General features: G+C 61.7%; 1 protein-coding gene across 3 annotated transcripts; it reads left to right on the top strand.

Moving 5' to 3' along the window:
* Positions 1-120: 120 nt before the first annotated feature.
* Positions 121-19,495, top strand: SYTL1 (synaptotagmin like 1). 3 transcript variants are annotated; one of them, XM_073317433.1, is made up of 16 exons: positions 121-301; positions 1,533-1,679; positions 6,490-6,954; positions 9,515-9,663; positions 10,210-10,315; positions 10,982-11,030; positions 12,186-12,231; positions 12,400-12,485; positions 14,275-14,394; positions 14,871-15,037; positions 16,182-16,281; positions 16,719-16,880; positions 17,181-17,259; positions 17,875-17,974; positions 18,353-18,558; positions 19,144-19,495. In XM_073317433.1, exons 3-16 carry the CDS (start codon positions 6,827-6,829, stop codon positions 19,281-19,283), a joined length of 1,638 nt encoding a protein of 545 aa, XP_073173534.1. In that variant the 5' UTR covers positions 121-301; positions 1,533-1,679; positions 6,490-6,826; the 3' UTR covers positions 19,284-19,495. The 3 variants fall into 3 exon arrangements, with proteins under 3 accessions (XP_073173534.1, XP_073173533.1, XP_073173535.1); XM_073317432.1 differs by lacking the exon at positions 1,533-1,679; XM_073317434.1 differs by lacking the exons at positions 121-301; positions 1,533-1,679; positions 6,490-6,954; positions 9,515-9,663 and adding an exon at positions 9,683-9,896.
* The last annotated feature ends 203 nt before the right edge of the window (positions 19,496-19,698 follow it).

Below are 19,698 nucleotides of genomic sequence, written 5' to 3' on the forward strand. Positions count from 1 at the left end.
CTCTTCGGCTATGCCACCCCCTCGTGTCTGACACCGCCCAGTCCGGTCCGGCGGGCGGCTCTTGCTCCAGGCCCGAGTTTCCTCTCGGCTCTGTGGGTAGGTGTTTCCTCCCCTCTGCGGTTGACTCAGCCTTAGGTCGGCTGCTGTGCAGCTTTGCAAACACAGCAGGGGTGGGGGTGACGGAAGAGAGCAAACTTCTGCTCCTCCGGAGGAGGCTCAGGGCCCCTGGAGAGGTCCCTGCGAGGCCCCAGCTCACCTGGCCGCCTTCTCCTCCCTCCAGCCTAGGCGCCCACCTGGACAGGTAACGCACCTCCTGCGCTCTCCACCTGTTGCCAAGATTGGCGGGGTTTGGGGAGTCTGAACCTCCAGGAGTACGATGCAGCCACCCCCACCTGCATGCCCTGCAGGCCTTGGACCTCACCCCTTCCCTGCAGAGGAGGAGCCCCTGGTCCCGGTGGGGTGGCTGGTGGGTATGGGGAGGCAGTGCTTCGAGCTGACCTCACAGTGCCAGCTGGCAGGTATTTCCTCTCCTGGGTCCTGTTCAGACACGAATGCCTGGCTGGTCTCTTGGGAAGTCTGTGGTGTGCGGGGTGGGGGGTGGGGAGCTAGCTCCAGGGATTGCCCCGCTTCTCTGCAGCATGGCAGGGGTACCCACCCCATCTTCCTCCTTCCTGCCTGGAGCACGGGCCGTGGTACTGCCAGGGGACCAGGTTACCTGGAGCCCCAGCCCCTGGTCTCGTCAGCAGGAGGTGTGCCGCTCTCCCGGGCAAAGGGGCTGGGGTCTAGTTGGGGGGTGCGGATCCATAGTCACTGGGGGTTGGGAGCGCTCGGCGTACTGGGCCCAAAGGCTCCACTTCGGTGGGGACTGGATTTGTGCAGGAGTGGCGTAGCTGCCATGCTGTGGGTGCTGTCCTCTGGCTGGGATCGGAGACCACGGTCCTACTCCTGCGATGGCGAGTGGTCAGGGTGGAAAACAAAGACCCAGAGAACTGGCTGGAAAGCAGGGATGCACATATCTCTGTGCACCTAGTGGTGGGGTGTGCTGTGAAACAGCTGCCGCGTTTCACCCCAGAGGTGGCCGCATTGCAGTGCTGAAGCACAGAGAGCCTGGTGCCTGGCCGAGCGTCGTTCAAGCTTGGGAAGTGCTCTGGGTGCGGGTTGTGTCTCAGCTCGCAGTGCAGTGCTCTGGAGGGACGGGAGCGGGTTTGCCTGGAGCCGGGTGCGGGGCGGGGGGGGGGGTGGGGGGCGTGCGCCAGGTTTGCTTCGGGTGTCTGCGCCTGGCGACGGGGCTGAGGGCGCGGGTGTCCATGGGTGTTGCTGGAGAGCCGCGCTCCCTGGTTCAGCCGATTTTATTTGGGGCGCTATACTGAGCGGCTTTCATAAACAAACGGGGCTGGCTTCCCCCACCCCCAGACCCGCTGTGTGTGTACGCCACCCACCCGCGTCCCAGCCAGGCACGGCCGCAGAGCCGCAGCGAGCGCGTCTCTAGCGGGATGGTCAGACCTCAGCCTCTGTTTTGATTCCTGGTGCAGCGGGCGGCCGCTCTGGAGGAGAGGCGCGTGGGCTTCATTTGCAGCAGGCAGTAAACAGGATGCTGCCCGTGGTGGAGATCAGCTTGCAGCCCATGGAGGCAGAGAGCTGCGTGGAATTAACAAGACAGCGGGAACCTCCTCCAGAAGGTGCTGCCTCCCCGGCTCCGGCCCCAGCTGCTTCATTCGCTGCTGAAATGCAGCCACCTCTGGGGTGGGGGAGCAGGGCTCAGCCAAGCCCGCTGGCCCATGCCTCCCCATCCTCTTTCTATGTGCCATGAAATCCCGGACGGCCGGAGAGCGCAGGCAAGGCCTTGGTTTGTTCGGTCTCTTCCCAGAGACCCCAGCTTCTCTGTCTTGGAAGGGCGAAAGGTGGAGCCGTGGGCTGGGCCAGGAGTCAGCCACTCTTCTCCTCTGCAGTCGGCTTTGCTTTCACCTGTCCCAGGATCTCTGTGCAGGGGGGACCCACCCTCTCCCCTGACTTCTGTCTCGGCACCGATGGGACTGCAGCTCCCGGGTCGCTCGATCCTGGGGGCTCCATATAACTGGGAATCCTTCAGGTCCAGGGCTTCCACCGATGGGGAGGAGGGACAGGGCAAGGGGCGAGGGGTAGGGCATGGAGAGGGGGTGCTTGTGAGTCTGGGGTCGGGGGGGTGCAAGGGGAGGGCAGGGGCTGCGTGCTGTGTGTTGAGGGGATGTGGAGATGGGCCCCCGTTCTGTGGGGGCCTCCATGGACCATTCCCCGTGGGAGCAGGGCCGCCCCGAGGCCCAGGAGGGACCTGTGTAGAGCTGAAGGGAGACTCCCCGCTGGGAGAGGCCCATGGAGCCCAGGGCCCCCAGCCCACCCTGGGGCTCGTCCCGGGGGCAGCGCGGGCACCAGGTCCCTATGGTGTGCTCAGAGGTGGGGCAGTGACGGGCTCCGGTGAGAGCAAGGCAAAGATGCCCCCACTCCCGGGGGGCTGGCAGGGACTCCCGAGGGGCAGCTCCTGGCTAGCCCCAGAGGACAGTGGGGTCATGGCAGGGGAATCAAAGCCAGGTCTCTGCCCTGGAGCTGGGGGGACATGACCCTCTGAGAGGGAGGCCTCAGGTCTGGCCATGGGGACCCCCAGCCTGGCAGCGGGGCTGGAGGGGGAGTTGGGCCTCTCCCCTGCCCCGCTCCGGCCCCACCACTGGAGGGAGGATGGAGCTGGCATGCCCGCTTCCCGGTGCCATCCAGCCCAGGCTTGCACGGGGTTGGGGCGGCAGGCTGGGACCTGCTACTGGCTTCCTGCTTTCCTCGTCCACCCCCCGCCCCGCCCCCATGCAAGCAGGGTGGGGCATGGGGGCAGGGAGAGCGCTGGCAGCTGGCAGTGGGCCGCAGGGACCCGCTGGCGATGCTGGGGCTGCCCAGTGGTCCCTGCTCCCCACCCCCAGGTGGGCCACACACAGCTCCTGGGGGAAATGCCAGCTCCCTGGTCCTGCCCCTGCCAGGTGAACAACCCAGGCTGCACCTCCCTGCCTGGCACAGGGCCCAGTGGAAGGCAAATCCCACACTGGATTCCTGGTTTGGCTGGATCCCAGCCCTGCTCCTCCCTAGGTACTGGCTCAGTGCCCAGCCCCCAGCGGCCGGAGGAGGGGGAACTGTCCTTGCCCAGAGTAAGTTGTCGGGGGGGGGCTCGCCTTGGTGCTGGAACTGGAGCATTTCCGTGCCCTGGTGGTGCCACGGGCCCGGCGCACGCTGCGTGACAAGGGTTGCTCCTTTGACTCTGCAAATGTTTTCCTTCTGGGAGGGGCGCTGCATTGGTCCCAATCTCCCTCCCCCGCTGGCTGTCCCGTTAAATCCCAGCTGCTCAGGACTGGGGATGGCACAGAGCCCAGACTGACGGCTGCAACCCCCGCCCCGGCGCAGCTGGTACCCTTCCACCAGCAGCTGGACACCTGGCGCCTGCCTGGTCTGCGCTATGCCCGTGTGGGCCTGCCATGGGCCTCACGCCGCCTGCCCACAACTGGCCTCCACCTCCACTCCGGGTTCCAGGCTTACATTGCATTACAACCCTAGACACCAGGGGCGCTGATTGGCAGCTCAGGGCAGCATCCCGTCAGCCAGCTGGAGTCCTCGGAGCAAGCAAGCCCTCTGACTGGCCCCCGGGCTGGCTCCCCGAAGCCCTGCTTAGCTCTGCCCCACCGGCGGCCAGAGGCCATTCTCCGTGGCCCTCGATTAGATGGGCCCAGTGAGGGGAAGGGTCACGCGGCAAGTGGGGGAAAGAACTCGGACGGTTTCTGGCTCCTAGTCTCATGCTCAGTCCACTAGGCCATGCGGGGTGAGCAAAGGCCAGGCCGCAGGCAAGGGCAAATTCAGAGCCTGGCTCTGTTGCTGCCCCTTTCCTGCCCCAGTGTGACATGCAATCTCGTTTCCTCTTCACGCCGCTTCCTGGCACTCAGCAGACTGGGCGATGCCCCTTAGCCCCCACAAGCTGCTTCTGTTGCAACCGCCCTCTATCCTCTCATGGCAGGCTCTTTCTCAACGCAAATTGCAGGGACAGGTCTGCGCAGGTCGCTTGCTGTGTGGCAACAGCCAAGCGCATCTGCAGCCCAGGAGATAGGCCAAAGTCAGGGCTTGGCTCTTGGCGCTCTGTGTAAGAGGAGTTTGGGGGGGCTCAGTCCAGTTCCTGCTGGCCCATTGTCCCCATCCCAGAAACCACCATTGCACCTGGCACCAACTAGCTCCTACGTGGGTGGTCTTGGGGACTGAATGCCCCTCTGGCCCCCAAAGGGGGAAGCCCCAGCCCTACCGTGCGCCCTGGAAAAGTCCCTCTCCCTGGTGTCGTGCCGCTGTGCTGCAATGCGACCGGGGAATGCACCAGCCCTTAAAGATACAACAAGGTGCTTTAATGCGCCAGGAAAGGTTGCCCTTCCTGTTGCCCCCTGGAAAACCCCGGGGATGACTGGCACTCTCCGGGCCATCACCCCCCAGGGCACAGCCCTGGAATCCCCTTCCTTAGAAGTTTTTAAGGTCAGGCTTGACAACGCCCTGGCTGGGATGATTTAGTTGAGATTGGTCCTGAGGGTTGATCTGGGCAGAGGGTTGGACTAGATGACCTCCTGAGGTCCCTTCCAACTCTGTTATTCTATGATTCTATGTTTCTATGATTCTAACACGGGCAGAGCTCGCTCTGAGCAAACACCCTGGGCAAACACAGACACAGCTGGCTGCGAGGGGGACTGGCCCCTGACTGTTGAGTGGGCTGGCCCAGAGGCAGGGACAGGGGCTCCTGTGCTGCATCTGGCTTGTGGATTTAGTGGGGACCCAGGAGTGGGCTGACTGGGTCGCCTGGTTCTGGGATCTCTCACCCATGTGGCTGGCCAGGGCTCCAGGGTGCTACTCTTGGGCTGATTCTTGGTTTTACCATTTGGGCCACATAAAACCCTGGTGCAAGCTGGGGCGACTCCTACTGACAAGGGTGGGAATTGCACCCCCTTCCTCCAGGCCTGAGTCCAGCCCAGCACCATGTCGCATCCCCTGTATTGCGAATGTCTGGAGAAAGCTGAGTGGGGACAGCGCTGCGGGGACCCTGCTGCCGTGCGGCTAAGGTGACAGAGTGACCCAGGAGATCGAGATTCTGTTCTTGGCTCCGCCACTGCTGCTCTGGGGCAAACTGTTGCCCCGTTCTGGGCCTCAGTTTCCCCCTCTGCAATAAGACCCACCCCTGGCGAGGCTCTGCTAACCAATGGCTGAGGTGCAGCGAGATCTTAGCCTGGAAGGGGATGGAGAAATTCCAGACATTTTATTGTTAGTCCTTCCTTCAGATCTGGCTCGGTGGCTGCCCCCGTTGTAGCCGCAGACGGCTGGACAGTCCATCCCCGCTCGGAGACCAGGGCTGCTGAGCTCTTGCTTTGCCAGACTCCCGAACTATCTGGGAGCCAGCGCCTCGATCCCGTTCCCCACAGCGCCTCCTGCTGGACGAGGCTGGGGCTGGGCTGGCTGCGCTTTCCCCCTTGCGGCCGATTCGCCTGCCCCGTTGCCTCCTGTGGGGTGGCAGCAGAGCTGGGCGGTTACGACACCCGGATGTCTGGCTGGAGCGTTTGCTGCAGGCAGTTGAAGTTGCTGGTTTGTGTGGGTGGGGTGGAGGCGGGGGAGGAAGGCCTCTGCTGCTGGCAGATCTGCCCTGCAGGTGCCGGTTACGTCGCTAACAGAGGCTCTTCCATCCCCAGGAGGGGGCCATCTGCCTGCAGGGGTTCAGAAGGCCAGGCCGGACGTGCCCTTCTGCCCCCCAGGGCCGGGCTCGTTCAGGGTGAGCCTGGCAAAGGTCAGGGTGTACCTGGCTTCGAGTGGCCACAACGTGCCCGGCGAGCCCTTGCTAGGGGCGTCCCTGGTGTCTGAGGGCTGGGCCACAGATGCTCAGGCATTCTGAGCCCAGGCCGGGGGCCCGGGACCTCCTATGGGCAACTCGCGCCTCGCTTTCCTGGCTAGCAAGGCGTTCTGCGGGGTGGGAGAGGGGGGGTTACTGATTGGCAGCGAGACCAACACGTTGTTATGGACCTGCCGCCAGCGGGGGCTCCTGGAGACTCGTTTAGTGGAGGGGAGATGGGGGCCGTGTGCGGGGTCGTGGGCAAGGGTGACGCTGCAGATGAGCAATGGCTGGGGGCAGGGACGCCAGGCTCTGTACCTGAGCCAGAGGCCCTAGACACACCCTGCAGCTCCGGCTTCCCCTCCCAGGCTGCTGGCAGCCGAGCGAAAGGAGAATGGCGTTAGCTGGCCGTGGGAGTTAGCACACGCACACCCCAGCTACGGGCGCATGGGAGACCCGGACTGAGCGTGTCTGACTTCTGGGTTTGCCCGGTTCTGCTGCCAGGGTCCCTCAGAAGCCGAGACCCGTTCGGGAGGTGGTGGCCGGTCCCCAGGCCCCTTCCTTCCCCGCAGGCTCCTGCATTAAGAGGGGATCTGGGGTGGTCCTCACCTCTTTTGGCTTTGTCTCCGCAGGCGGTCGAGATGGAGCGTGCCCTGCTGATGGGCCCACGGAGCGGTGCGGACCGGAGCTGAGGGCTGCCACGTGCTTCCCCGCCCCCGCGTTGGGCGCGCCTTGCTACCTTTGGGCCCTGGCAAAGTGGCAGAATGGCTCTAGCGGACAGCTGCCCGTCATCCCCCTGGTTCTGCGGCGGGCAGTGACGGGGTGAAGGCACCTGGGACTGAGGGGCCAGGGCTGACCTCGCGGCTTGTTCCTGGGCTTGCTGTGCGTTGGGAGGAGAGCCCCGCGGGAGAGGCGTGGCTCTGCCCCGGGCAGTACCAGTCCTGTTCCCCGGGCACAGCCAGCCTCACCATGGCCCAGGACATAGACACAGATGCGCTGCTGGATCTGAGCTTCTTGACGGAAGAAGAGCACGAGGCTATTGTGGAGGTGCTGAGCAGGGACTTGCGGCTCAGGGTGCTGGAGGAAGGACGCATCAGGTGAGCCCAGGAGATGCTGTTGGGTGCACGCCTGGTCTGCACATGCATCTGCGGTGGGTTAGTTCAGCTGGGGCAGGCCCCCACGGGGAGGCTTTCATTCCAGTTTGAGCGGCTTATTTCTTTTTGGCTTAAATGGGTCCCCGGTTGACTTAAGCTCGAGCCAAGCCAGCGGGAAGCCGAGCGGCCACACAGCTGTTGAGCCGGGTGGGTTAGCGCTAGGTCCTCATGGCTGAAAGATGGGATTGTACATAAGCCTGCTTGTGTCCCTGGGGCCCCAACGCACAGGGGGTCTTTACCTTGGTCATAGATCATAGATCATAGAATATCAGGGTTGGAAGGGACCTCAGGAGGTCATCTAGTCCAACCCCCTGCTCAAAGCAGGACCAATCCCCCATAGTTGCCCCAGATCCCTAAATGGCCCCCTCGAGGATTGAACTCACAACCCTGAGATTAGCAGGCCAATGCTCAAACCACTGAGTTGGTGTGTCAAATAGTAATACCTGGCTCTCATCAGCAGAGCTGAAAGCCATTTACAAAGCACATCAGCATCAATATCCCCCTTTGTAGAGATGGGGAAACCGAGGGACGGAGCGGTGCCGTGATTTGCCCACAGCCACCTGGCAGCAGAGCCAGGAATAGCACCCAGGTCTGCTAAATCCAGTCTGGTGCTCTATCCATTAGGCCACATTGCCTTCCAAGTCAACGGCAACACTAGACCCCCCCACCTGGGATTAACCTCAGCTAGCTCCACGGAGGTAAAATCTACAGCCCCTTGGTGCCGCTCGGATTTTGCACCAAGCTGGCGCTCTGGCTGTAAGGACCCACCTCTCTCTGCAGCGGGGAGGCACGGTTGTGCCGGTATCTTTGCTCTGCCCTCGCTGGGAGAAGGAGCCACGTATCACCGCGTGTGCATATTCTCGGCCCCGCTGGGCACCTTGGCTGCGTCCTCATGAGGTTCAAAGGTTCATTTTTAGGATTCGCTTTGACCAGCCAACACACATTAAGCCTGCAACTGCCCGGTCCACGCTGGGATCAGGGAACACGTCTTTCAAAAGACACCTGGTTCCCATCGATGGACGGAGCCCGAGTGTAGACAGGGGTTTGTGATCTTAAGATTTTATCCTGCTGCCCGTCACCTTGGTGTCTGAGCACATAAAATCCATGGCATAGAAGTCCCTAGTGGATTTCCTGGAGACTCTGACTCTCCTCTCTCTACAGGTTAAAAACTCTGCTTGAGGGAGGATTGTTAGTTTGGCTTTTTAAGATTAATTTTCTGGGTTTTGTTGTTTGGTAGTAGGGGTTTGGGGTGCACGGGGTGTCGGTTTGGGGTGCAGGGTGATCAGTGTCATGGTTTGGGGTACAGCAGAGTCAGCATCATGGTTTGGGGCACAGGAGGGTGAGCACTGGGGTTTGGGACACAGGAGGCATCAGGGTTGGGGTGCAGGGGATCTGCATTGGGGTTTTGGGTACAGGGCGTTGCCAGTGTTGGGGTACAGGGAGATCAGCATTGGGGTTTGGGGTATGGGGGTACCAGCATTAGGATGCAGGGTGATAAGCATTGGAGTATAGGGGGATCATCTTTGGGCTGCAGGGGTGTCAGTGTCAGGGTCTGGGGCAGAGAGGGGATCTGCGTTGGGGTGCAAGGGGATCAGCATTGGGGTTTGGGGTACAGGGAGTACTAGCGTTGGGGTGCAGGGCAGAGAGGGGATCAACATTGGGGTGCAGGGGGATCAACATTGGGGTTTAGGGTACGGGTGGTGCCAGCATTGGGGTGCAGGGAGATCAGCATTGGGGTTTGGGGTACAGAGGGTGCCAACATTGGAGTGCAGGGGATCAGCATTGGGGTTTGGGGTACAGGAGGCATCAGGGTTGGGGTGCAGGGGATCTGCATTGGGGTTTGGGGTACAGGGGGTTGCCAGTGTTGGGGTTGAGGGAGATCAGCTTTGGGGTATGGGGATACCAGCATTAGGAAGCAGGGTGATAAAGCATTGGAGTATAGGGGATCACCTTTGGGCTGCAGGGTTGTCAGTGTCAGGGTTTAGGGCAGAGAGGGGATCAGCGTCGGGGTGCAGGGGGATCAGCATTGGGGTACAGGGGGATAAGCGTTGAGGTTTGGGGTGCAGGGGATAGAAGCGGGTGCCGGTGCTGGGCGTGTCATTCTTAGCATGGAAAGGCTTTAGCAAAGCAGAAGGATTTGCCTTTACCGAGTTTCTTTAAGCTGCTCAGACTCTGTGGCCTGATCCCCCACTGGAAGTTTGCACCGTTCGCCTATGGGGCGTGTTGGCTGGCCAGGTGGGACCTTGGGGGAGAGGCTGGGGCTGGCCGTGGGCAGCTGATGTGTTTGTGGGGGGGTTCAGCCCTCGTTGAGTACTGATCATGTCTCCTGGCCAACAGCGGATGGGTAGAACAGACGGTGGGGGGGAAATGGAAGCCCAGCTGCTGATCTGAAGCAGGCGGACACCAGCAGTGGGCTGTGGTTGCTAGTCCCTCCCGGGTGCTGTGATGGGACGAGTATGTTTCCGGGAAGTGGCTCAAACATTCCCCCTCTCCTCGCCCCCAGCAAACTGCGTGAGTCCGTTTCTGATCCCACCCAGCTGAAGATCCTGACTGGGGACTGGTTCTGCGATGTCCGCTCCAAGTGCCACCGGCACAATCACTTTGGTTCTGATCTCGTTCGGGCCTCCATCCGCAGGAAGAAGAAACCCAAAGGTAAGAGCTGGGAGAGGGTCTGGCCTCTGGGATCTCAGGGGAGCTTCTGCTGGGTGCCTGATGGAGGAGAGGGACCCAGCACTGAACGCTGCCTAAGCTGGTGCATGCTGGTCAAATCCTCAGGGAGCCTCATGGCAATCCCATCATGTGTTGCACGCCCTTGTGCAATTCTGAAAACGGGGGGAGGCCCTGCCCGCCCAGGATCAGAGAAAGTCTTCTGCATCTGACCAATGGTGAGCTGCCCAGCCCGAAATCCCAGGGTCAGCTGCCTGGATGTCCATGAGCCTCTGCCAGGCTAGCATGGCAGAGGTGTCCTGACTCTCACAGCTGCATCCAGTTGTGTGCCAGCCTGCCCTGGTGTGGGGCTGTCCCCATCTAGTGGCTGCAGCTTGCTGAGAGGCTGGCGAGGGACCCGGCTTTGTCCCGTGGGGACGTCGTGCCCTAGAGGCCCCGATTTCAGTGAGCCGGGAATCCGACACTGGGACAGGGCAGGGAGGGGGAGATGTTGCTTCAGTCCCTTTAGATTTCCATGATCCCTGTGAGCAGGTGAGCGGGGGCCGAAGCACAGTGCCAGCCTGGGGGACCTGGAGGTGATCAGTGAGCCAGCATTCGAGGAGGAGGGTACGTTTGATGTGCCGGATGCTGAGGACAGGTGAGAAGCTTTTTGGCTTAGAGGCCCAAAGTGGAGAGAGGAGGAATTGTGTGTGTGTGCGGGTGGGTGTGTGCCTCTTTCCAGTTGTGTGAGGGGAAGGAGTGTGCATTTGTGGGTGTCAGTTTCCTGATGCCACGCACCCTTTAGCTGTGTGCGTGATGGGAGCAGCCTTGGTAGGCTGGTAGCGAGCGGGAGCGGCTGCTGGTAGCAGCGGTGACTCGGGCCCCGGGGAGAGGAGTGTGGAAGGGGCTCATTCGTGGGGTGTAGGGAGGGTTTTGTGGGTGAAGGAGAATCTCCACTGGCTGGCTGGGAGGAGGGTTAGCAAGGGGCCTGCTGCTGCTTGCATCCTCCCTGACTGTAAAGCTGGCTGTTTCCTTCCATTAGGGGGACAGGGAGAAATGGATGGGGCGGACGGGGGGAGGTTGAAACAGACACCTGGGCGGATGCGGGAAAGAAGCAGAAACAGAGGGGGAGATAAATAAGTGGGAAGCCAGCGAATGGGGGCAGGGAGAGACGGATGGACAGCCCCAGCCGGAGGCTGCCCCACTTTTGGAAGAAGGGTCTATGAAGAGCAGAGCGGTGCACCCACTTCCTGGAGGAGGAAGCCAGACATCTTGGTAGCCTGGAGACTTGTCCAGAAAGACTAATCATTTTCTCCTCTCGCAGGCTTCCCCAAGAGGCTGCTCACCAGCTGCCCCATCCCATAGAGGCTCAGGTCAGTTGCGTCTTGTGACGTGGGCAATTTAGAGGTGTCCTCACAGGAATTACTGCCCCCCACCCTGGTGCAGACCCGGCCTTGTCTAGTGAGGCGCTCACCAGCAGGGTGGCAGCCCGGGGCCATGTGTCGGCATCTGGGCCTTTGTTTTGCGTTAAATGCTGAAGCAGTGACGTGGGGGCTGCCGGGTTACAATCGCAAGAGGCTGGGAAAAGCAAAAGTCGGGCTGCCTGGCTGCGTGGAAGTAACATATGAAGCTGCACATTTAACCAGAAAAGCAGGCTCAGAAATGTCTACAGACGTCCAACCCGCTGGAGTTACTGTTACTGGCGGGATGTGCCTTGACTTGCCCTTTTCAGACTCTCATTCCTTAGCCAGTCTCCATTATATTTGCAGGAAAAGGGGTTTTGCCCTGAATGTCCTTGGTTCCTTCCCCACCGCTCCCAAAGGCAGTGGGTGGGGAAAGACAGTGATCTGATACATGGAGGCGTTCCAGCGGGCTTTGGAGTTTATCAAATAGAAGCCAGTCCCAGAGAGCACAATTCTTCCCATCAGTGGGTGATCCCAAAGGGTTAATAGTAGAGCTGGGCTCAGATGCCGATCTGGATCGGAGGGTTCCCAGAGTCTGGGGCACAGGGATGGAGCCCCAGGCCTAGCCCTGCCCCCAGCCTGGCCCGGCCACGGCTCTGCTCCTGGTCCCAGAGCCAACCCCAGCCTCAGCCCCCTTACCCTGTCCGCCCCACTTCCCCACCAAGCTACGGCCCCCACGCCTGGCCCTGGCTGTTGGGTGTGTGTGTATGTGGACAAGGATGGCGGGGGGAGGGGGGGGCACGACCGTGAACAGTTTGGGGACCACTGCTTTGAAGAGTATAAACTGCACTTCCAGAGCAAACCTTCCTCAGTCTGCAGATTTAAATTTACAAAGCAGCTGTTTCGAATATACAAATAATATTGGAAGTGGGGGGTGTTGCTTTTTTGCTGCTGTCATTGTTACTTGGTGAACTTCCTAGTTCTGCGACATCACAGTCTGAAGATCTTGGATAGTAATTAATGTGATTTGCATATGCAGATCAGCCCGATAAGAATGTATTTCCCCAAAGAGCCCATATAAGTGGAGTTGGCCTGTTTCTTTAACCAGTTTTCTTGTCTCTGTAGGAGGACACAAGTCAGTCTAGCAAGCAGGAGGCTGAGGGCAAGCCAGGTAAATGTCCCTACAGCCTGTTGCAATTGCATGGGGAAATGGGATGTTGTAGGGTCCCCGTCTTGTAGGTCTCTCGGCCCGGTGCCCCGCATGCGGGCTGCGGGCCCCGGGGTATTCTGACCTCGTGTCCCACAGACCAACCCAAACGCCTCCTCTTTGTTAACGCAGAGAGCACCAACCCGTTCTACCCATTGAATGCAGAGGAAGAAGAGGTGGATACTGATCCGTCCCCGGACAGCCTCGTCACAGGACAGGTAGGAAGGTGCTTGGGTCTGCCCCTGGGCTTTTTATGTTCTAGACAAACCCCAGTACGGAAATCCTCACCCCCCAATCCGGGCTCTCCATCACCACCTGCGTCACTTACTGACAGGGCCAGTCATGGCTGGGGTCCCTGCCACATATTCTCCCCATCTCATAGCTGGGGCAGGTGTAGGACACCTGGGCCAGGTGTCCTACAACAACTTGCTGATTGGTGCAGAGCGGGCTGGCACTCACCCACACAAGAGAGCATTAAATCAGCTTAAAATGGCTTCAAACCAGTTATTTTAAATGCAGCTCATCACAGAATCATAGACTATCAGGGTTGGAAGGGACCTCAGGAGGTCATCTACTCCAACCCCCTGCTCAAAGCAGGACCGATCCCCGACTAAATCATCCCAGCCAGGGCTTTGTCAAGCCTGGCCTTAAAAATATCTAAGGAAGGAGATTCTTTAGCTCAGACAACAACCTGTGGGGCTGGCTGCTGGGGGGGATGAGTTGCAGATGTTCCTGTGCCATACTGGGGGGGTGGGCGGTGGGATGCTGCATCTGTTCCTGTGCAGGGGTGCGTGACACTTTTCGGGGATATCTGAGATGTCGGGGGTGAATCACCACCTGCTTATAGCCAGAGGGAGCCCTGTCTGTGCCCACCGGTGCTCCGCTCTGGGCTCTCCCTGTGCAGGCTGGCAATATATCCCTCCTGCTCCCTTGTCTTCTGCACAGCCACAGTGGACCCCGATCTGCGGCCTCCAGGGACGCCGTGCACCCCAGTTCACAGAGTTCAATGCTCTCCTTTGCACAAGGCACTTGGCCGGGTCTAGCACAAACCCAGACTGGTGCTTCTGTAGTGGAGCGTCAGCGTCAAAGAAACACAGGTTTCGGGGTTGAGAAGCACAAGGTTACAGGTCAAAGGAAAACGAACACGCAAGCTAGAGTCTGGATTTCATAGCAAGGTCCTGTCCTGGCGGAGAAGGTGTTTCTCACCGTGCAGCGCTCGGCCAGGCCTGAACGCCGGGAGCCACCTTACAGGAGTATATCGAATAACAGATATATAACGGAGCCCAACTTTTGCTCTTTCTTTGTCTCATATCAGTTCCAGCCCCTTGTCTCTTACCCTCGGGGTCCCCTAGTCAGAGACTTTCCTTGGGGTTCTTTTGTCGCTCTAACGCCAGACAGTCCAACACCGGCCAGCTTCAGGGGTGTCCATTGTTTTTGGTGTTGGGTGAATTACCCTGGAGACCCCCCCCACCTCGTCTCAGGTGACAAGTTTCACTTCGGCCACTGGGACACCTGATCTCCCCCATGTCCCATACCTCTCAGCCCGGTTCCCCTACAAACACCGCGCGCTAACCAGGCCGGCCAGCTGTTCTTCGCTTTCGGCTGCCCCGCCCCACGACCCTGTCGGTGAAACAGGGAGACGCTGGTTGGTACAGGGGTGAAACACCTGCCTGGCTCTGTACTGGCATGAGCTCTGCAGCCCGTTCAGGCAAAGAGCTCAGTGTCGCTCCAAACAAGAACTGGCCCTGCGGTGACCCAGCTCTTGGCCCTACTGCTACAGGCATGGGCTGGGTCAAGAAGGCCCCTCTCCCCGGGGGTCAGGAATGCCCAGGTGGCCCCTGCTCGGCACGCACATGGGCTGCTGAAACGGCCAGCACGGAGCAGTGTGGGAGTCAGGAGGCTGGGCTATCGCTCTGTCTTGGCCCTGGTCCCTGGGTTGGGGCTGTGTGGGGAGGCGTATGTCCGGCTCACGGCTCCCTTGGGGCCGGTTTGCTTTGTGTTCCCCAGAGTAACGGGGCCTTTCAAAACGGCCAGGAAGCCAGTGCCGGGTCACCCCCAAAGAGCAACAGCGTGGACCCCGTGAACAAACTGATGAGCTCCTCTGTATCCAGCCTCAGCTCGTCCACGGTATGGGTCGGGGCTGGGGACAAAAACCAGGGGTGGGCTGGAGTGGAAGGCTGTTGGCAACTGGGGCAGAGGGTTGGGTGGAGAGCTGTTGCCGACCAGTCATTGGTTGGCAGTTGGAGCAGGACGGATGAGTACTGGCCCTCTGAGTACTCTGAAGCCTACTGAGGTGTATGCCAGGGCCTCTGCTTGTCCATTTGATAGTCCCTTGGCCATGCAAGGGTCGCTGCAGCTGGTAGGTCAGGAGTGGGCTCAGCACTTAGCCCTTCGGGCTCTGTGGCAGGGGGATTTTAAGGCCATGTCCCCATCACATGATGCAGGATTTTACCGTGTTTCAAGGGGCCATTAACGTGGTCCCAGCTTGGGCTCCCCTCTGCGTCTCTCCTCCTGTCTCCAATTGCATTCTACCTGCTCTGCCTGTGGGGGGGTCCCTCCCCCATTCTGACCCTCCTGCTCTGACCCCCGTCCCGCGCCTGCAGCTGAGTGGCAGCATGATGAGTTTGTACAGCGACAGCGATGTGGGGAATGTGGAGGTGCGTGGCTGCATCCAGTTTGCCCTGCAGTACGAGGCCAGGAAGAAGGAGCTGCAGATCCAGGTCATCCAGTGCCGGGACCTGGCCGAGGCCAAGAAGCAGCGATCGGACCCGTGAGTGCCGCGGTGGGGCAGGGCCCGCTGGGCTTGGACCTCCCGTCCTGACGTGCTTAGGCTCAGATGGCCCTGCCAATGCCCAGACCAAGGGCACGGTCATAGGGGCTTTCCGCCCTTCCCCCCAACCCCACTGCACCATGGCGCTGGGCAGCCAAACAGCCCCTGTTGGTCAGAGTGCCCTGTCCAGGCAGTCCTGCCCCTGGGGGAACCCCTCCCTGCCCCCAAGCTGAGAAACCAGGTGGCCTTAGGCTGAGAGCTCCCCGCAGGATCAGGACTCCTTGATTCTTTGCTCTGCCCCAGCCTCCCTTTGTTGCCTGCAACCCCTACCCCCAGACACCGATCAGGGCTGGCTGCCTGCCCTGCCCCTGGACCTGGCTGGAGGGGGGCTTAAACCCCTCCTAGCTCTGGGGCTTCCCCAGCCTGCTTCAGGCCTGAGCAGCCCACACAGCTCAGGGGCGCTGAGGCTACAGGACCTGGCTATTCAGCAGGGAGTGCGTCTCTGGGGCTGCACAGACCAGTGACTCAGGGAGGGGACAGCGGGCCTGGGGAGTGAGAGGTAACAGCCTGGCCAGGCACTGTCCTGCCTCCCTCTCTTCCCCCCCCCCCCCCCGCCCCTGCCTGCAGTTTCAGGTGTTCAAAGGGATTCCCCTCCATGTCCTGGCCTAGCAGCTTGTGCTGGGCGCTGTTCAACAGCTGCCTGGCTGCCGCAGAGAGGTGGCTGCATGTCAGTGGTGGGTGAAATGAGATCTGTAGAAAGCCACCAGCCCAGATTGCTAGTGGCCAGCCACAAATGCCAAGGCGCCTCCCCCCGCCCTCCCCCATTAACTGTGCTGGGCCAGAGAAAACGGCCACACCCATAGTCTGGACACAGTTCTACCGGTGTAATGATCCCACAAAGCAGTCCAGCTGGACGAGCTGTACGCTGTCCGTTAGCCGCATACCTGTGTCTACATTAGGGGCTGCTCCAGGATAACTGCCCCTAACTGACAGAGCTACACTGGGACGGAACTGGTACATGCCTATCCGGGAGCCTGGGTCAGCGTCTGCCCCCATCTCCCCGGGAGCCCTGGGTCAGTGTATGCCCCCGCACCCCCCCAGGAGCCCTGGGTCAGCGTGCGCCCCCCCTCTCCCCGGCTTCCAGGTATGTCAAGAGCTACCTCCTGCCAGACAAATCCAACAGCAAGCGCAAAACGACTGTCAAAAAGCGGACCCTGGACCCCATCTTCAACGAGACCCTCAAGGTAAGCAGGGTGGGGACGGAGGCTGGGACTGGGGCAGGGCATGGGCCCTGCCCCCTGGGGAAACCAGAGGGGCTTGGCCAGGAGCTGCTCTCTGGCTAAGAGGCACTGAGGGGAGGACAGTGCAGGGGGCAGGTGCGGCTCCGTGGAGGCTGGGGAAGGGGGGGGTTGTTCTTAGGAAGGGGTTGGGGGTCTGGCCCCCCAGTAGCTGCTGGAGGCTGGGTCCTTTGGGCAGTGAAGCTTCCATGGACTGCATGGGGCTGAGCGTTGGCCTGGGAAGCAGGGGGGAGGGGTACATTCCCCCCCTGCCCCAAAGGGCATCTACTCAGCCCTGGGGAGGTGGGGTGGGGGGTGCTGCAGTGTAGGGCCGGGTTGCCCCTGAGCACTGCCCACTAGGCACCACTGTTCCCAGCATCTTCTCTCTTGCCATCGCTCTGCAGTACAAGATCGAGCAACTGGAGCTCCAGGGCCGGATCCTGAACCTGTCCGTCTGGCACCACGACTCCTTGGGGCGTAACCTCTTCATGGGGGAGGTCGAGCTCGAGCTCAGCTCCTGGGACTGGAGCAACACGGGCCCAGTGTGGTTCAGCCTCCAGCCCAGGGTGAGGGATGGCCAGCAGGCCCCGGATTCCCCACTGCCCCGTTATCCCCACTGCCCTCGCTCAGGCCCAGGGATTAGCGTGTGACCTGCCGAGCAAGCCCCGCAGCTGCCAGCCCCCGGAGCCTTGCTGGGGCCCAAGCCAGATGTGCTTTAATTAAGACACGCACCCCGTCCCCGGGGCCAGAGAACAGGCGCTGCCCCATGTCTTTCCCGGTTGCACGTGTCCCCCTCCCCAGCTGATCTTGCGGCTCTCAGCCATAGGCCTCTCCTGCCAACTCTGCTTCTGCTCCTTCCCCATCAGATGCGGGTCTTGCCTGACCTTCTCGGCAGCAGGGGCAAGCTGCTCTTCGCACTAAAGTTCATCCCCGCTGGTACTGAAGGTGAGACTGGGCATGTCCCTCGCCTGCACGGACCTCAGGCTAGTGCCCCCCCCCGCCCCCGAGCTGTAGGATCTGTGAACCCAGTGACTACCGGGTCCCTCTCTATTTACTGGGCCCAGCCCTGAGCGGGAGCCCGGCTCCCACCCTGAGCTGGAGATTACTCAGCCCTGCAGTGGTAGGCAGCTAGTGGCCCCGGCTGGAATGGGACTGTCCCTGGGGCAGGGCAGATGCCGCGCCCAGGTGCCCCCCTCACCTCCCCAGGGGCATGCACAGGAATAAAAATGTGGCCACTTTTGGAGGGGCACTTTCTGTGCCACCCCACAACCGGAGGAGCTGACCTCCCCCTCGCCCTGCCAGGGAGCTGCCTTCCCCCACACCAGCTGGAGGAGCTGGATCTCCCCCCACAGGCCCAGGGCCAGAGTAGCGGTCATCTCCCCCACCCTGGCCCCAGACTAGTGTAGCTGGCTCTCCCCCCATGGCCAGGATAGCTGGTTCTCACCCCTCCCCCCAGAGGACCTTGCTCTCCTTGCCCTGACCCCAGAGAAGTGCTGTGGCCCCCGCCCCCTTTACACGGGTCCTTGCCCCCCCATCACTGTGCTTTCACCTCTCTTCTAGGGGCTGGGCTCCCTCCCACGGGGGAGCTGCACATCTGGGTGAAGGCAGCTCAGAGCCTCATTCCCAGCCGGAGCGGCACCCTGGACTCCTTCATTCAGTGGTAAGGGTTGGGGGCTGTGGCCATGGGGGGGGGCAGGCAGGGCTGGAGCGGGGGAGACAGGCTGGAGGTGTGGGGTGCCCGGTAGCCATGCCACGCTGGAGTTGGGCTCAGGGTGGTGCCAGGCTCGCTGCTGCAGAGATTGTGGGACAGGGGCATGGGGCCTCTACCCCTCCACTAACACCAGCCCCCCCGCACCTCTGAGCCCCCCCTTCTCCCCTGGCCTCAGCAGTTCACAGGCCAGAGCAGCAGGGGACCCGCTTTCTTCCTGCACCCCCATGCCCCGGGCTCTTGTGCAGGGGAACCACCCGGCAGCCCCCTCGTGCCCGGTCACGGCCCCGTGCCCTGGGCTCCCCCCTCAGGCTGCGCTTCCCCCTCCAGCTACGTCCTGCCCGACGACAGCAGGACGAGCTGCCAGAAGACGCGGGTGGTGAAGCGGAGCCTGAGCCCCGTGTTCAACCACACCATGGTGTACGACGGGTTCCAGGCCAAGGACCTGAGCGAGGCCTGCGCCGAGTTCACCGTCTGGGAGCACGAGACCTTCTCCAAGCAGCAGCTGGGCGGCATCCGGCTCAGCCTGGGCACAGGTGAGCAGGCGCCCGGCGGGTGATGCCACGCAAGGGGTATTCCTGGCCATGGAGTGGGGCAGGCGGGCGGGTCCTGCGTGCCAGGGAAGGGTGGCACCTGCAGGGGGCCGGGTTAGGCCACACTGGCATGGGCACCTCTGCCCTACGGTGTGTGTGTTCCAGGGGTGGCGAGTGGCACCCCTGCCCCTGAGGCTGCCCCAGAGCGCCAGCCCCTACTGCTTCCCTAACCCCCCTCCTCGCACTTCCATCATCTCTGGGATTTCCCGAACAGCAGCCCTAGGCCTAGGCCGTGCCCTCGGTCCGTTCGCCTCGATTCCTCTGCTGGGGGCACACAATGCCAGGCTGTTTCTGCATCCAGGGCAGGGGTTAGGACTCTCTGCCCAGGCAGTCACAGCTTGGCCTAGACCTGCCCTGTGGAAGGGGACCATGGGCGGATACAGAGAGGATGGAGGGGGGGCTGGCCGCCGGCGCCCTAGGGCAGGGCCTGCTGGAGGGTGGGAGAGACCCTGCCCCCCAACAGGGGCTATGGTGGGCTCAGACCCTCCTGCGCCCAGCCGCTGAGGGTGCCGCTTTGTCGTTATGCAGGAAGCAGCTACGGGCTCCCAGTGGCGTGGATGGACTCCACGGAGGAGGAGCGGCAAGTCTGGGAGAGCCTGCTGGCAGAGCCCCGCCAGTGGATAGAAGCCCTGCTGCCCCTGCGGACGAACCTCACCCCTCGGACTTAGCCCCTCGCCCCGGTGCTGGCTCTGAACGCCTCACCCGGCCCCTGCTTCAGGGGGATGGTGAGCCCATCGAACCAGCAGGCAGCTGCCCCCCGGCTGGGAATTGCCGGGCCCAGACGTATTGGCTAGAGAGGAACCGAGCTGCCGGGGCACAGGCCCGGCCTCTCCCTGTGTGACTGTACAGAAAATAAACCCCACGGGGCGAGCCGCGGGGCTGGGGGAAGATCTGTGCCCACCTGGCTGGTGCTTTCGGCTGATGCTGCTGGCGTGGGCGGGCCGGGAGGGGCTCACCGCTTCCTTCTGCCCCCACCCCGCGCAGGGGCTGCTGGATGAGCTGGATTCAGACAGGCCGAGGGGAGCACTGCCTCCTTGGGGATGCCAGCCTGGGCTGAGGTGGGACAGGGCTCCAAGCAGCTGG

The sequence above is a fragment of the Lepidochelys kempii genome, chromosome 19 (assembly GCF_965140265.1).
Source record: "Lepidochelys kempii isolate rLepKem1 chromosome 19, rLepKem1.hap2, whole genome shotgun sequence".
NCBI lineage: Eukaryota > Metazoa > Chordata > Testudines > Cheloniidae > Lepidochelys > Lepidochelys kempii.